Consider the following 17,861-nt stretch of genomic DNA (forward strand, 5'->3'; position numbering starts at 1 on the left):
AGAATTGCTTAAGCCCAAGAGTTGGAGGTTGCTGTGAGCTGTGATGTCCCAGCACCCTACCAAAGGTGACATAGTGAGACTCTGTCTCAAAAATAAGAATGAGAATAACAATTCAAGGATTCATTCAAAGGACAGCCCTGTTACACTAAAATTTCATTGCCTTTTAAGTCATATGTGAGTACTCAGACTGACACCAATCTGACAGAATACACCCAATGGGCTGTCATTTGGGTTTGAGACCTGACCTTCCATAATACAGATCAGATACAGAAGCATCAGATTTCTCAAGAACAAAATCTTGAGAAACTTTAGTTCTCCGTAGATCAGGCAACCAGAATAAAACAGGTGGACTTTAGTGATGGGCATGGCAGGTGCATTAAGAGCAGACCCTGGAGACTCCCAGGAGAAATCTCCTGGTAGCACTGCTAGGAGCCTGCAAGCACTACACTCCCACCTGCCTGTCCAGGAGACCACTAGGCTTCCCCGGCATAGCACTTACCTGAGCAGTCCATTCATGGTCACCAGAAACGTTACCAGATGAAGAGGGTCCAGCCACCTGTCACTGTCAGCCAATATGCAGACACGGGGTAGGTCCACCAAACTATTTGTCAGAGGGCTGATGATTCTGCAGAATAGTGAGAGTAGCTGCTCCAAGATTGTTCTGTCCTTCCATTTCCAAAATCACTTTTTTCATAAAAGTTAAAAGTTTTATTCAAGAAAGTTAAACGCAAGACCGTACTAACCCATATCTGAAACAACAGTAATTAACATTTATCTTAAACAACAGTAATCGCCATGACCCGTAATAAACAATAATTTACATAACACATGATGCAAAACAACATTTCTAATTCAAAAGTTAATCACCTAAATCAATTGCCCTAAACTACTCAAGATAGACTCTTTTAGGTTAAAGCTGAGTTTACAAAACAAGAATGGGAGCCATGAGGTGAAAGTCACTTAGGACCTAAACTGACCAGACCAGCTAGCTGTGTCATGTCATGTCAGCCCCAGCCTGACGGACTCCATCTTATTCTCACTACATGTGCTCTCAATAAGGCTGAGCGGTGGCTCATGCCTGCTATCCTAGCACTCTGGGAGGACAAGGCAAGTGGATTGCTTAAGCTTAGGAGATGGAGTCTGGCCTGAGCAAGAGTAAGACCCCATCTTTACTAAAAGTAGCCAAGTATTGTGCCAGGCACCTATAGTTCCAGCTACTCAGGGAGGCTGAGGCAAGAGGAACTCTTTTTTCTTTTTTAAAGATAGTCTCACTTTGTCGCCCTTGGTAGAGTGCTGAGGCATCATAGCTCACAACCTCCAGCTCTTGGGCTTAGGTGGTTCTCTTGCCTCAGCCTCCCGAGTAGCTGGGACTACAGGCACCTGCCACATGCCCAGCTATTCTTTTGTTGCAGTTTGGCCAGGGCCAGTTTCGAACCCACCACCTTCAGTATATGGGGCCAGCACCCTACTTACTGAGCCACAGGCTCCGCCCACAAGAGGAACTCTTTGAGCCCAAAAGTTTGAGGTTGCTGTGAGTTATGATGACACCTAAGGGCGGCAGAGTGAGACTCTGTCTCAAAAAAAAAATAGTACCCAGAAGCTAGGGAGACAGGAAACAAAGAGGCTGGAGACAATTAGCTAGTCTGTCCACTTTGGTCCTGCAAATAGCTGGCCTTTGTCCCAGAGACTGAAGGCCCCACCCTATCAGGGACCTTCAATGAGGCTCTTCTGGAATTCTCCCTGGGGCAGAAACCTGAGGCTAGGTGGAGAGGAAGCCCTTCTACCCAGGTGACGTTTCCATGGGCACAGCCACTCTCAGCTACTCAGCCACTGGCTGTGATCCATTCCTCTGGGCATGGGGCCTATGGGTGTGGCTAAGCCACAGCTGGCCATGGGTACTTCAAAGATGGCCCCGGGCCAGGTGTAGTGGCTCAGGCCTGCCACCTTAGCTCTTTTGGGAGGCTGAGTGAGGCAGGAGGATCATTTGAGGCCAGGAGTTAGAGACCAGCCTGAGCAACATAGTAAGACCCCTGTCTCTACAAAAAAAAAAGAAAAATGTAGCCAGGCATGGTGGCATCTACCTATAGTCCCAGCTGTTTGAGAGGCTGAAGCAGGAGGATCACTTGAGCCTGGGAGTTGGATGTTGCAGTGAGCTGTGATGATGCCTGGGTGATAGAGCAAGGCCCTATCTTGGGAGGTTGTGTGGGGAGCCTTTATCTGAAGTCTATGGCCAGGGTGGTAGGGCCAGAGTAATTCAGGACTTCCCAGCTGGGGTCCTAGGGTGGGCAACTGAGGGGTCCATGGTGATCCTGGATTGGTGTGTGACACTGTAAGATGGGTAATGAGAGCTTTCTGGAGAGAGGCCCACGACTTCCACAGAGAGTCTCCTCATGCCTCCGCTCCCCCGCTCCCCAATAGAGTGCACTTTACTTTGTCTGATAAAGGTTCATGCTCACTTTTCATAGCCAGAAAGAGGCAGAGGTCGGGTTGGGGCAGAGGAGGGGACAGCCTCTTTTCTTAGTCCATAAAAGAGACCCCTTTTAAGATCCTGGTTTACAGATTATAAAACTTGTAAACTATAAATTGGCTTTGTCACCCTCTACTCATAGGAGTTTATGACTTCCCCGTTGTTAGAACAAAACCAAGGCCAGCCTTGGCACCTCTAGGTTTCTCCCACAGTGTCATCTCCCCTACCCCCTTGCCCTCCAGGCTCTGGCCACCATGACCTCTCGATCCTTACAGCATGCTGCTTTCTCTCCTGCCTCAAGGCCTTTGCACTAGCTGTAACAGCTTCTGGTTCTCTCCCGCCAGATCTCACCCCAAATGTCACCTTTTCAGAGAGCTCCTCCCTCTCACCCCCTCTCCAATCTAAGTCACGGCTTCGCCACTGTTTTTTTCCTGCTATACATTGGAAGAACGAGAGTTGCCTTGGGCCACACATTAAAAACACAAATACTCACAAAAGATGATGGGGGAAAATATGTTCGTGAATGATTTTTGTAATATCAGACACCACAGATAAGGAAAACAGGCCTGATTTAATCTGCATGTGGCCCACCAGTTGCAAGTTGGACACCCTGCATTACCTCTGTCACACTACCCTGTTTGTTATCTTACATTGCACCTGTCACTCTGGATTTATTGTGCATCTCCTCCCTCCACTGGACCATGTGCCCCTTGGGGAGTGGGGTCCTTATCTGTCTTCTTCTGGCAGGATCTCCGAGATTAGTTCAGGACCTCCCACACAATAGGTGCTCAGCAAAGGAGCTAAATGAATTTGTCTTCCAGATAATCCTTTCTGGTCTGGATAAAGGGCTGACTAAGGGTTATTCATCACACAGGGGCTCTTCATCAAGCAAGCTCCAGGTGCCGTGCTACGTGCTTTGCATGTGTGGTCCAATTTGATCTCATAAGCAAACTGTTGAGTTAAGAATGCAAACCAGGGATTGTTTACAGGGCTAAGAGGTATCCACTGTAGATTGTAGTGCTGGGAGGGAGCTTTGAGTCATCTAATCTCAATTTTTTTTTATTTTTACATTCTAAAATTTCAGATTAGCGTGTGGGGTACAAACAATTAGATCCCATAGTTTGCATTTGTAAGGGTAAAGTCTGATTTGTAGGTATATTCTCATCCAGGTAGTATGCCTGCCTGTGCAATGTACCCACTGAGTGTCTAGTCCCAATTTTAAATATGAGGAGACTGAGATCCAGAGAGGAGAAGGGACTTGCCCAAAGTCACATAGTGGGCCAGGGAAGAGTGAGGAATAGTGGCCAGATTATAGGATGTTTTCTGGGGACTTTTCCTTGTTGATGTATTGAGATGGGCCCTGCTGTATCTTTAAGAACAAGGAAATAGGGCGGCGCCTTGTGGCTCAAGGAGTAGGGCGCTGGCCCCCTATGCTGAGGGTGGGGGGTTCAAACCCAGCCCCGGCCAAAAAAAAAGAAAAAAGTTAAAAAAAAAGAACAAGGAAATAAGTGAACATGCTATGTTTTAACTAACCGCATCAAAGCTGCTTATCCTTTTAGGAGTCTTTGGCAGGCTGTAGCATCATAATAACTACTAATAAAAGTGTTCACAAAAGCCCGTTATTGAATACCTTCTACGTCAAGCATTACACACACATAATTTTATGTAATCTTGCAAGGTACAGAAGTTTCTGTCCTTTATTTTAAAGATGCGAAACTGAGGCTCAGGGTGGTAAACTGACTTGTCCTGGATCATACAGCTACAAAGCTCCAAAAATACAGAACCTGCGTTTGAACCCCAAAATAATTAGGTGGTGGTAGTAGCAGGGAGGACAGCGCCACCTACCGGGCTCGTGGCAGCGGGAGCGGCAGTGGCAGCGGCAGGCCCTCAGTGCGCAGGCTCAGGGGCCGTGTGGCTCGCAAAACCATCCAGCAACCAACAAAACCGAAGGAAAAGGTCCTTCCTGCCTTCTTCTGTAACCTTCTGCAGATGACAATAATTGGATCACTGTCCGGGCAGTGTCATTGACTCTCGGTGAGCTAGAAACTGTTGGTATCCCCGCTATCTGGACCAGTAAACTGAGCCTCAGAGGGGTAAAGGGATTTATTTGCCCAAGTTCACTTCGCCAGTAAGTAGCAGAGCCAGGACTTCAATGCTCGATCGCATCACATAAACATATCCTTGGACTTTTATTTAACACTAAGGCAATTTACCCTGCTTCAAACATTTATAACTGCTTTACAAATAGCAACTTTTGAGTTAAGCCTCACAACAGCCATGCGGGGTGGGAGCTAGCAAGACCTCTGAGTGAAGGATAAGGAAACTGAGGCTCTGAAAGATGACGTGAGCTTCAGTTCCTCATCTATATTACAGATGTGTTACAATGGTTTGAAATACTATATTAACACAGGCTTAGTGAGTTTTAATTAAATGAATCAACGAGTAAATGAGCGAACCCTGCTCAGATGTGGGGACTGATTTGGGTTGGCCTGGGTCAGATAAAACAGGTTTCTGTTAGTGGGAACGCCCTGGCAGTGGGTGTGCTGGAAGACAGGCTCCCTTTGTCACCTGGCACAGAAGTAGAAAAAGCTTAGGGGAGATGTGTAGTTAGACGTGAAACCCCAGTGCCCTCTCATCTGGCTGGGTCACCCTGGGGGAGTTCCTTCACTGCCTCTCCCAGGGTATTCAATTTCATGATCCCCCCATCTCAAGTGGTTGTGAAATGATGTGTGTAAAGCACTTTGGCAGGGCCGGCTATACAGCTGGCACTCAATGTGTGTTCTTTCCTCCCTGCCTCAGGCAGAACTCAGTCCCACTTTGACAGGGAAGAAGGGGAAAGGCCTAGATGTACTGCTGGCTTTTGTCTCTGGAATCAAAAACTCATATTGTTTTCAGGGTCCTAGCCTGGGAGTGAAGGAGGCTGGCCTGGGAAAAACTCTCCCTTGGACGAGGGAATTGCCCTCCCAATCTTACTGTATTATGTCTGAGACACAGAGAGAAGATCATTTTGAAAGGAAGAGACAGATTTGCCTGCAGAATGTTGTATTTGTAGGAAACACAAAGGAAAAAAATCTAAAAGAGCTTGGAAAAAACAGAAGCAATCCTAATATCAGCAATATTAGAAAATAGGATGAAATTGGAGACAGGAAGAAACTTAGTTCTACCTTGAACCTCTTGGTCATGCCAGAGGGAGCTTTCCAAACTGGATACCTGCATGTATCTGGATGTGTTAGACTGTGCACAAGAGCCTTGAAGGTATGCCATAAGTTTCAGTGTCAAGTTCAAAATTCTTGATTGTTCAGTGTCAGACACACACACAGTCAGCTCTAGGTCAAGTCACCAGGTATTTGCCTATTCCCTGAAGCATCCCCTGCCCTCCTCTGCTAGGCCCTTCACACTCCCCCGGTCTCAGTACAAGCCTCAACTCACGAAGATGTATCCCAGAATGTGGCTTCTCATCTATGGCCCCAAACTCCTATTAGGCATTGAACACTGTATATCACCTTTTTTTTTTTTTGAGACAGAGTCTCAAGCTGTTGCCCTGGGTAGAGTGCCATGGTGTCACAGCTCACCGCAACCTCAAACTCTTGGGCTTAAGTGATTCTCTTGCCTCAGTCTCCTAAGTAGCTGGGACTACAGGTGCCCATGGCAATACCCAGCTATTTTTTGTGTGTGTGTGGCACAGCTGTCATTGTTGTTTTAGCTGACCTGGGCTGGGTTCGAACCCGCCAACCTTGGTGTTTATGGCCAGCACCCTACCCACTGAGCTATGGGCTCCACCCTGTATCATCATTATTGATCTACTGATCCATCTTGCCCACTAGACTATACACTTGGTAAGAGCTGGAGCAAAGTAAAATAAATATTTCCCTCTAAACGTAACTCTAGTATCAGCAAAAAACCAAAAAAATCAGCCCATGATAAAGTGCAAATAATCATTGGGCAATAGGTCTCAGAAGGTAACAGGGATGGGTGAGGCAAAGTGGAAAACAGATCCCACTCCTCCTGCCCACCCCAAGATATAGTTATCTTGCAGCTCCTGCCAAGCAGCCTGATTTTTCAAAAGAAGCTGAAAACCCAGTTTTTTTTAATGTGAAATTCTCCAGTTTCTCAATGTAGCAATCAGATCTATTTTTTAAAACCATGGAGGCCAGAAAATAGGTCCTTGGCAAAAGTTGGTAAAGGTTGCCAGCTATCACCTCTGATGGGGGGGCAGAGTTCAAGAACCAAAACAGCACACAGATGTGATTCCAAAATAGAGATTTATTTATTAAGGATTATTTAGCTTTTGCATAAAAATCACCAGTTATTCCTCATTGGGTTTTTTTTTTCAATACACATCAATTCTTTGGGGGGTTGCTCTTTTTGCCCCCACACTTTAAAAAATACAGCTCTTTTTAATGCCAAGGACAGTTAAGGCAGTGAGGCATTTCCTTGGGTCTGAGCAGATGGAGGTTTCATCACTCCTCCTCAAGAGAATGCACATAGTAGGCAGTTTCTTAGGTTGGAAAAGCTGTCCCTGAAGAAAAGAATTATGCAGAAGAATGCAAATACAGTCATCTATGGACAATTGTTTGTATGCCACTGCTTTGTAAGAAACGCCTCTTGGTCATCAAAGGCTTGCTGGTTGGTTTCAACTAAAAAAAAAAAAAAAACTGTCTGGCAAAACACAGAGAGAACAGGGTTTATAATGATGGTGGTTGGGCTGTGCAAACCACAGGAGCACACACACCAGTTTGCCTTTTTAAAAACCCCACAATAGGGGCCCTGCATAATTTCAAATCAAATTCTTCATAGTCGTTGAAATACCCCAAAAATCATTTCAGTAAGATCCTCAGGAGGACATGTGCTTATTTTTAAAGTGAGGCGGACGATGCCATTTCCCCAGAGCCATGTTCTTTGTTGGAAAAAAACCAAAAAACCCTAGGACTTGATTTATTAGAAACGTTAATCGATTTTTACCACACTGAAATGAAGGTATAAAGTCAGTCTATGCTGTTTGTGAAATTCAGAAGAGATTTGGAAGATCGTTATTTATTGCTCCACTAGAATAGACCAGAAAAAGATGACTTTAAAAAAAAAATGGGGCCATCCCCTGTAGACCCCAGCAGGACCCTGGTAGCTCTGGGAGATGCAGGCCAAGGCAGCCCAGCGGCTTGATTCACAGTGATCGGGTTTGCCTTTCTGCAAGTAGCCATATGTCGGGGCGAGCCCGCAGTTGGGCGTGCCTACACCTTGTAGTTGAGCTCAGCATTCATCTTGGTGTACATCTCATAGATGACGTCAATGGTGGCCGTGTAGTTAACCAGGAAAAGGCGGATCTTCTCCAGACACTCCTCCTCGGTCACGTTCTGCCCCTTGGAGAGGGCTTTCAGGAAGTCGGACTTATAGGGGGCTGCGTACAGTGCTGCCTTGAAGTGGGCAAGAGGGGAGCAGGTACAGTGTTAGCAGGGGCCAAGACACCAGGCCAGCACTTGGGGGTCTGGGAGGGGATCTTCCCAAGGTCTGTGTTGGGCAGGGGTCTGTGCTACTGGTGACGTTAGAAAGGAAAGGAGAAGAAAAGGAAGTTTTTTCCCTTCTACCCCAGTGCAGGACAGCAAGAAGGACATCAGCCTTCGGGACAGACAGACCTTAGTGCAAATTCCAGCTTGTGCCGCCGACTAGCTGTGAGCCTTGAACAAGTTACTTAGCCTCTCTGAGCCTCAGTTTCCTCATCTGCAAAATGGGGATAATAATGGCACCCACCTAATCAGGTTGCTTTTATTAGGATTAAAGAGGTTGGTCATACAAAGCATTCAGCATTCGACCAGGCATACAGGAGGTGCCCAACACAACACCAGGCACACAATAGGTGCTCATTGTAGGTACACCTCTTCCCTCTGGGATCCCTGGTCTGGAAAAAGTGAACTGCTTCTTGGGAAAATCCACTTTTGGAGCTAGAGAAATGACCACTAATCCATGCTGTGGTCTCTCTTTTGTCCTTAGAGGGATGATACTCCCTAAATTTCAGGGGAGCTCTAAAACTTGTGAAGTGTGGAGAATCAGAAATCCGCAGAATTTTAGAGCCAGAAGAAAACAGATGCAACTGGATAAAAAGCCTAGCCAACAAGTTTGATAGTATGATGAAAGGATAAATAATGTTATCTTTCAGATAGCAATAGCTCTGATTTACTACACCTAAACCATGGGTCCTGAACATTTTACACGTTAACTCATTTAATCTTCACAATGTCCCTTTGAGATAGAGCCTATTTTACACTCATCTCAAGTGGAGAATTTAGGCTCAGGGAGGTAGAACTGCAGCCCCCCTTTTTTGTGTTATGTGACCTTTAACAAGATAATTAACTTGTCACCTTGCAGAACTTTGGTGAAGATGACAATTTGTGGTGCCCTGGGCCAAGCACAGAGGACACATTGTTTTTGAGACTCATTTTTTCCACCCTGGGTGCCATAGTCTCAGCCTAGTGCACTATAACCTGAAATTCCTGGGCTCAAGAAATCCTCCTGCCTCAGCCTCCCAAATAACTGGGATTACAGGTGCCTGCCACCACTCCCAGCTAATTTTTCTATTTTGTCTCTATTAGTAGAGACAAGGTCTTGCTCTTGCTCAGGCTGGTCTTAAACTCCTAAGCTCAAGTGATCCTCCCACCTCAGCCTCTTATAGTGCTAGGATTATAGCATGAGCCACTGCTCTGGGCCAGGACGCATTATTTTTACTGAGGTAGTAGTTGCTCCAAGTGTTTGTAGGGGACAACACTCTGAAGGGAGGGTGTGGATGGCCCAGAGGTGGCTGTATGACCTGCTCCATAACCAGCTCTTCCTATCTGCCTCAACCCAGCCTCCCTGCAACCTGTGCCTTGTATGAAAGATAGTGGCCTATCAGACCCAGATTCTCATGGTTGCAAGGACAGGCAGGTGATAGGAGCTGCAGCAGAAGGGGTGGCTGCACCAGGCTAGGTACTATCCCACAGACTGAGATAAGGGCACAGTGAGAGCCAGAGTGGCCAACAGCAGCCTATAAGGCACCTGGACGGCCTTTTCACATCTCCCCAGTGGGCCTTCAGCTAACCCCCCAACATAAGCCACCAAAACCCCTGAGGGCTAATGTCTGTCCAGCAGATGCCCCATGGGAACAGAGGCCCTTCTTCCCCACCTAGCCCAGTGTGAGAATCCAAAGAGTCAATGGGGCTAGCCCACCATCAACCTGCGTCCTTCATCCTCATAGGAGGCACCTAGAGAAAAACACCATGGAGCCCCTACCATGACACCCACTACAGCCAGGAAGAGGGCCGGCCACTTGAGGGAGACACCTCAGTACACCAGCCTCACCCCAAACTGAAAGGGAAGCCCCTCCTGAGCCCAAGTGGGCAAATGTAGGCTCCAGGAGGCCAAGGCCAGGTAGGGGCAGAGCCCCCCTGCAAGCTGGTGGTCCTTCCAGGCCTGCAGGGGCGGCTCACCTGGAAGATCTTCTGCACAATCCAGCCGTGGTACTTCTTGAGGGCCATCTCGTAGGCCTTAGTGGCGTTGACGCGGATGAGGTTGGGGTGGTTCTCGTCCCGCTCCCCGTCACAGATGCTCTGGAGGAAGACCTGGATGAAGCGGAGGCCTCTGTGGCCCAGAGAGGAGATGGTTTCTGAGGACCCTTCATGTCCTGCCTCATCAACGAGCCAACACGCCCCATCACAGTGGGCCCAGATGTGCTTAGAATTAAACCGGGAATGTGTACACACAAAAGGGAGTGCTTGGCCGGACACAGTGGCTCATGCCTGTAATCCCAGCACTCTGGGAGCCTGAGGCAGGTAGATCACTTAAGTTCACCAGTTCAAGACCAGCCTGAAGAAGAGCGAGACCCCATCTCAAAAAAATAGCGAGACGTGGCAGGCACTTGTAGTCCTAGCTACTGGGAGGTTGAGGCAAGAGGATTGCCTGAGCCCAAGAATTTGAGGTTGCTAGGAGCTATGACACCATGAAACTCTACCAGGGGCAAGAAAGTGAGACTTTGTCTCAAAAAAAAAAAGGTGGGGGGGAGAGGGGAGAGACTCAGTGCCTATAGCTCAAGCAGCTAAGGCATCAGCCACATACACCAGAGCTGGCGGGTTCAAATCCAGCCCAGGCTTGCCAACAACAATGACAACTACAACCAAAACATAGCCGAATGTTGTGGCGGGCACCTGTAGTCCCAGCTACTTAGGAGGCTGAGGCAAGAAAATCGCTTAAGCCCAGGAGTTGGAGGTTGCTGTGAGCTGTGATGCCATGGCACTCTACCCAGGGTGAAGGCTTGAGGCTCTGTCTCAAAAAAAGGAGGGGGAGGGGAAGTGGTTATTCCTGAATTGCTATCTTTACCTTCTGCTTAGAAGCCCAACTCAAAATCTCTCCAGCACTTTCTCTCCACTAAGGCTGGTGCTAGCCCACTAAGGCTGGTGCTAGCCTATGACAATAGTCCCTCTGGCTATAAAATCCCTGAGGGTAGGGTCTGGGCCTGCCCTGTCCCTTTCGGTGTCCACATGGCTTCTCATGGGTCAGCACGTGGCAGGCAGCCATCAATGCTTGAGGAATGCACTGGTGTCTGTTCAGCAGATGCCCCCATGGGGACATCTGGCCCCTCAAAGGGCTCACGAACCACGGACCATGGACAGACTAGGGAGACGGGGCCTGTGTTCGCCTGGGCTCTCCCTTTCCCCTACAGAGGGGAGGATCTCCCTAAATCAACTACATTGCTCTGTCTGAGACTATGCAATGGCCTCATCTCCCTAAGCCAATCTGTACCCTACAATAGCCACTTTAGCCCTTCTTCAAGGGGTAGGGTGATGCTTTGAGAGCCAGAGGGCATGAGGTTCAGCAGAGAGCCTAAATTAAAAATCTGCCCAGCACCAGCCCTTTTGTGGACACCATCTCCTATCTTGCTCCCCTCAGCCCTGTGAAGCTGAGCTCGGCACAATCAGTCCTTTTCACAAAGAAAAGCACTGAGGCTCTCCCAAGAGGCTTAGTTAACAGGCCAGGATGTCAACCCAGCCAGCCTGTCTCCCAGCTGGGACCCTTCCCTCACTGCCCCTCACTGTCCCACTGTGGTCCTCAGATAAGTTGCTCTGCTCCCTTCCTGCAGGAGGCTGGGGATCAGGTCAGAGCAGGAGTACTGGGCTTAAAGACTGAAGAGTCTGTAGGTGGCAGGGAACAGTGTGGGTTCACATCAGAATGTCTGCCCATCACCCCCCACCCCAGCCCATAGATGCGTTGTGCAAATTTGATAGAACTTCTCCTCATGATATGTATTTCTGTCAAACTATCATAATACACAAATCTACCTTGTGCATGATGTGACCAGCCCTAAACAAGAAACCCCTGTGCTGTACACAACATGCACAACTGTGCTTGGATGACCTGGGCATGTAATTTGGCTTCTAGAAGCCCTCGTGGCTGCCTCTGTGAGATAAGGATCTAACTCACAGTGCATGAAATCCGATCAGGCATACAGAACTCAGCATGATGCTCAGAATGGAGTATGAGCTCGCTTGCTATGCTCTGACGGGAATGGGACAAGGAAATGACACTGACAGGCAAGCCCTGGCTCTTGGAAGCCTTTTCTTGGGCCATCAATTAGCGTCACACCTGAAGGGCTAGGGAGTAGCCTTCCCTCCCTAGAGCAGAGCAGAAATCTAGGCAGCAGCAGGCTTTGCCCCTCCACGCCCCACAAGACTCCAGGTTCTCCAGGCATAGTCACCTGAGCCCATTACCTTTTCAGCCACATCAGTGCCAGTGTGGCTCCCACTTTGGGCCACTCTGCTCCATACATTTCTTTCTCCACTTCTAGGATGTTCTGCAGGGTCCGGAACTTGGTTGGGTTAGTGTCGTACACAGCTTTGATTTTCTGAAATAGAGCACATGGGGTTTTTCCCTTGGAAAGGCTGCTGCCACAGGTGCCTGGCCAGTGGGCTGGCTGAGAAAGTGCCCAGCTGGCATTTCCTTGTCCTTCCTGCCTGCCAGGTACAAGACACGTAACAATAACTACCACGACTGTTCATGTTGATAGAGCACCTTCCATGAGCTGGGACATGCACTGCCTTACATGATCCCTATGGCAACCCTAGGGTTACTCTGTCATTATCCCAATTTACAGACGAGGACACTGAGGCTCAGAGAGGGGCAAGGAGGTGCCCAAAGCCACATAGCTGGTCCAGGAGGGAGTGGGTCCCAGCCAGCTCCTGAGTCCATGTTTCCTAACCACCACTGACACTATCTCAGACACCCAGTATCTGAAGTATCACTTTGGTGGACAAGGGCTCTGGGAGTCAAGAGATATCCAGGAACAAAGGCCTCTGAATTGGAACCAGGTAGGCCTGGGTCTGAACCCTAGCTCTGCCATTTGCTGTGTGACTTCAAGCAAGGACTTCAAGCACTCTGAACCTCTGTTTCCTCGTCTGTAAAAAGGAGGCAGCAAAAGAACCAGCCTCAAATGCTGCTGGGATGAAAAAATGATATAATATAGTGTGTCCCAAGCCCTAGGCTGGGCCCTAACTGGATCCCCATAGGGACAGGTGCTATGGGTGGGGCTTGGCATCAGGGATTCCCAGGACTGGGGAGGGGGGAGAGTCAGGCTGATGCCACCCATGGACTTTGGCGTTTAGTTATTTGGTGGAGTGGATGAAAAAAATCTATGAGTTCCTCCTCAAGGCCAACCCTAGACTTCTGTTTCAGCCAGGCTGTGACCAGACAGCACCATTGCAAAGGACTGAGAACCCTGAGTCAGCTGATGGGGCCAAGCCTCTTTCTTTGTCTCTTTCCCTTTGCTTAGGCTGGGGAGCTGGCAGCTAGGGGCAGGGCACTAGTGACCCCAGGCGGGGTTTAGATTCCTGATGGAGGTGCCAGGGCTGTAGCTGCCAGGCCATGTACGTACCGTGATGTTGCCACTTATATCTGCCTTGATGGGAGTAAACACTGGGGACCCAAGGCAATCTGGGGACAAAACAAGAAGAGAGGTTTAGACTCCCAACGAGAGTGATATCTAGGACTACCTCGGGCCCTGAAGGCCAGGGGACAAGAGAGGAAGTCTTGTGGTGTGTTTGGTGTGTCCAGGGGAAGGCAGAGTTGTTCGCAGGTGTTCCCAGGCGGGCTGGGGCACATCACCCCAGCTTTCCATGCTTCCTGAGCTTTCTCACTCTCCTCACTGCAGAGTCCAGAAAAGTGGGCTCGCTAAGCCAGATACGCGGCTCAGGTGACAAAGACCCCAGCAGGCCAGAGATGGGCTCCAAACCCTCAGGAGGGAAAACACCAAAGCCCATGACACTAGGCAGGGCCTCTGTGTAGGCACCAACTGCTGGAGGCCTGAGGGAGGAACTTTGCAGGCCAAATTCCACCCAAGGTGACCCAGCACCCTAACCAGTCACCTGGAACATTCTAATTGCAGCTGTGAAGACATGCATGGGAGAAACAGCATTAGACACTTAAACCCAATGGAAAGGAGGTGGTCTAGAGATTCAGACAGACGGGCTATGAATCTTCCCCCTACTTCTCTGCTAAGCAAGCCTCCTAGTCTCTGTGTGCCTCAGTTTCCTCACATGTCAAATAGGTCAGTAACAGTACATAATTCTCAAGGTTGTCACAGAAATTAAAAATAATAGATTAGGCAGATAGGCTCAAGCCTATCACCCTAGCACTCTGGGAGAATAAGGTGGGAGGACTGTCTGAGGCCAGGAGTTTGAGATCAGGTCTGAACAAAAGTGAGACCCCATCTCTACAAAAACTAGAAAAATTGGCTCAGTGCCTGTGGCTCAAGCAGCTAAGGCACCGGCCACATACACCTGAGCTGGAGGATTTGAATCCAGCCTGGGCCCACCAAACAACAATGACGGCTACAACCAAAAATTAGCCAGCCATTGTGGCAGGCGCCTATAATCCCAGCTACTTGGGAGGCAGAGGCAGGAGAATTGCTTAAGCCCAGGAGTTAGAGGTTGCTGTGAGCTGTGATGCCATGGCACTCTACCCAGGGTGACAGCTTGAGGCTCTGTCTCAAAAAAAAAAAAAAAAAACTAGAAAAATTAGCTGGGTGAGGCTTAGCCAGGTGGATCACTTGAGCCTAGGAGTTTGAGACTGCAGTGAGCTATGATCATGTCACTCTAGTTTTGTGACAGAACAAAACTCTATCTCAAAAAAGAAATAAATAAAAAATAAAATAAAATAATGCATTAGACACATTTAGCAGAGTGCCCGGTACGTGGGCAATACTCAATACATTGACTCAATACATAATCATTTTTATGACTTCATAGCATTACCAGGGTCAGGCTCTATGGTCCAGCAAAAGTCACCATGCATGGAAGCCACACAATCCCCCAGAGCCTCTGCTGAGAGGGAATCATACCCAACCTGTGCCCTGTGCCCCTTGCCACTCTCCACTCTCCTGCTAAGGTCCCACTGTGGACCTGCCAGGCTGCCCTGTCCTGCTGCAGCATCCTGGGCTTTCTCCTTTCGGGGACGGAGCCTCCTTCTAATCCCTATGGAGGCAAATCTCCCCCAGGGGGTGCACTAGAGCCTCTCCCTGGGCAGCCATAACGCAAACTGCTCATTGGTTCTGGGTCAGTGGTCCAGGCTGAGCGTTCTGGTCTCCCAGACATGCCTGCCAAGAACATTGATGAAGTGACTATTTCACCTCACCCTTTAACCTTACTTGATGTGCCACTGATCTCCACTGGCCTGGGGAGGTCATGCAACTTGTTAGCCTCTTAGGAGGTATTTTCTCCCAGCACCTCCAAAGAACAACACGTCCTAGAAAGCTCTCCATCCTTACCTGTCAAAAATGTACAATGAGCCAGGCACAGTGGTGCACACCTATAGTCCCTGCTACTCAAGAGGCTGAAGTGAGAGGATGAGTTGAGCCAGGAGGTCCAGGCCAGCCTGAGCAACATAGTGAGACCCTATCTCTTAAAAAAAAATGTATAATGTCCAAAAGTTTACACTGAGTTGATGTGCATGAATGGAGGACAGATAGACAGGCATAGCAGAATATTAATGGTGAAACTTAGGTGGTAAGTGTAAGAGTATTCACTGTAAAATTCTTCCAACTTCCCTGAATGTTTCATTTTTTTTTAATGGACAATATTGGGGAAAAGGTCAGGGTGCTTTATGCTCATAAAAGCTGTATTTCTGGCTCGGTGCCTATAGCTCAGTGCCTAGGATGCCGGCCACATACCCGGGTGCTGGTGGGTTCGAACCTGGCCTGGGCCTGCCAAACAACAATGACAACTACCACAACAACTGCAACAACAACAAAAATAGCTGGGTGTTGTGATGGGTGCCTGTAGTCCCAGCTACTTGGGAGGCTGAGGCAAGAGAATCGCTTAAGCCCAAGAGTTGGAAGTTGTTGTGAGCTGTGATGTCACAGCACTCTACTGAGGGTGACCAAAAAAAGAAAAAAGCTGTATTTCTTTCCCCTACTCTTTCTTTCAACTCCATTTCACTATGACAGTGATTATAGCCACATGGGTAATGCTATGTTTACCAGCTATCTGGTCCACCCAGCTTGAGCTCTGAAAGGGCAGGGACCAAGTTGCCTCCATTCCCTGCTGAGCCCCTACCACCCAGCCAGTGCCTGACCCCAGGAGGTGCCTAGGTGACATCTGTGGAATGAATGCATGAAAGGACTATGAGGAATGTGGAATCTATTGGAGTATCTCCCTGCCAGGCTCTTTGCCTATGCATTCTGTTGTAGTTCAGATCTACCTAACCCAGTGGTTTTAAGCATCATTCAACCAAGATGGAGAGGACATGTGAAGGGTCTTGAGCCTCAGTTTCCCTGCTAATAACATGAGAATCCTAGTAAGACGTCTTCTGCTATAAGGGGGAGAAGCATCACACACACAAAATAGGTGTTCAGAGGAAACCAGGGCTTGAGGGCTTGAGGACAGACAATCACCAACCATGGGTGGTGGTTTGTTAGCTTTTCTCAGTGACTTGGGTCTCTCAACATGTATTTCAGAGATGCAGAAAAATGTTACTCAGCGTCGCTGGCTCTGAAAATGGCTCTTGTGCAGTTCCGGGCAGCCCTGCCCTGGTGGTGGGGAGAAAGGCTTTTTGTTTTGTGTTCTCCTGACAGTGCGTTCCGAAGGTCACGAGGCCGCCGTGGTCAGCGGGAACTGGGCCCCTACAGCAGCTATCATTGTGTGTTATGGTCACCACCCAGGGCCAGAGCTTCTGCTCGACTGTAGAGGGAGAGCGTGGTGCCTCAAGTACATTTCCGAGGCTGGCACCCAGCAGAAGCAGAATGGAGTGGCAAGACAGACTAGAAGAGAGGGGAGGTGAGGCAGGGGCGGGGATCATGACCTCAGAATCCACTTCCACATCACACCTAGAAGGAGCTGCCAGCAGGACAAGCACCTCTCTATGTATCTCTCTACACACACCAATGTGCACACTGAAGTCGGTTTGGGTTTGGGAGTATCTGGAAGTGAGCTGCCTGTGATTCACAGAGCAGTGGCACAGTGCTTTGACTCTTGGCTCTGGTGTGAGCATGGCCATGTCACCTAACCACGCCAGGCTCAGACCTTTCTACAGGCCAGAGGGGCTGTGCATAGAGGAAGTGCTCTACTCCTATCTGGCTCCACTCCACTGGCTAAAGCCTGATGCAACATCACACCCTGAAGGCTGTTATTCTATGTTGGTCTTTGATGCAGTCCAAGGACACCAAGCCCAGAGGCACTAACAGACTTGCCCAGGATCATACTGTGAGGGCCACAAAGCCAAGGCTGGCTCCACTACGCCCTCACCTTTCTTTCTAGAATGTTTCCATCTATTTGTGTGCACTCAAAGAAAATGGGAAAACTCTAATATGTTAAGACGATTCTAATTCCTAAGCACATGGTGGCCTTTCTAATAGTTTAAACTCAAGCTTGTGCCTGCTCTGAACAGGTCACCCAGCCTTACCTTTCCTATAGAATGCAGCCCTGCCCCAAAATTACCCTTCTTGTCTGACCAGTTTTGCAGTTACCCCAAACTTGTTTTTGCTTTTTTTTTTTTTTTAATAGTTGTCAGCAAACAGGCTCTTTAAAATGCAATCCAGAACCTGTTTGCCTGGAGGGAGGAAGGACACTTAGGGAGTTTTCTAGTTTATCATCATACCTCCGGGGAGAAAGGAAGCCATCATCAGGCAGTGCCCCTAGCTCAGTGGGTGGGACACCAGCCACATGTACCAGGGTTGCCAGGGCTGGTGGGTTTAAACCTAGCCCAGGCCTGCTAAAACAAAAAAATAGCTCGGCGTTGTGGCAGGCACCTATAGTCCCAGCTACTTGGGAAGCTGAAGGAAGAGAACCACTTGAGCCCAAGAGTTTGAGGTTGCTGTGAGCTGTGACACCACAGTACTCTACCGAAGACAACAAAGTGAGAATCTGTCTCAATTAAAAAAAAA

General features: G+C 48.6%; 1 protein-coding gene across 1 annotated transcript in view; it reads right to left on the reverse strand.

Annotated features, from left to right (window-relative positions):
* Window positions 1–6,710: 6,710 nt before the first annotated feature.
* GLTP (glycolipid transfer protein) overlaps window positions 6,711–17,861 on the reverse strand; it is a 24,614-nt gene continuing 13,463 nt past the window's right edge. The window contains exons 2-5 of the mRNA XM_003789902.2: window positions 13,359–13,417; window positions 12,199–12,332; window positions 9,925–10,075; window positions 6,711–7,878 (exon numbers count right to left, since the gene is read on the reverse strand). Coding sequence (XP_003789950.1) covers window positions 7,696–7,878; window positions 9,925–10,075; window positions 12,199–12,332; window positions 13,359–13,417 — 527 coding nt within the window. The 3' untranslated portion in view covers window positions 6,711–7,695. The remainder of the gene's footprint in view (window positions 7,879–9,924; window positions 10,076–12,198; window positions 12,333–13,358; window positions 13,418–17,861) is intronic.

Source organism: Otolemur garnettii, unplaced genomic scaffold, assembly GCF_000181295.1.
Source record: "Otolemur garnettii isolate 467f Iridium unplaced genomic scaffold, OtoGar3 scaffold00038, whole genome shotgun sequence".
NCBI lineage: Eukaryota > Metazoa > Chordata > Mammalia > Primates > Galagidae > Otolemur > Otolemur garnettii.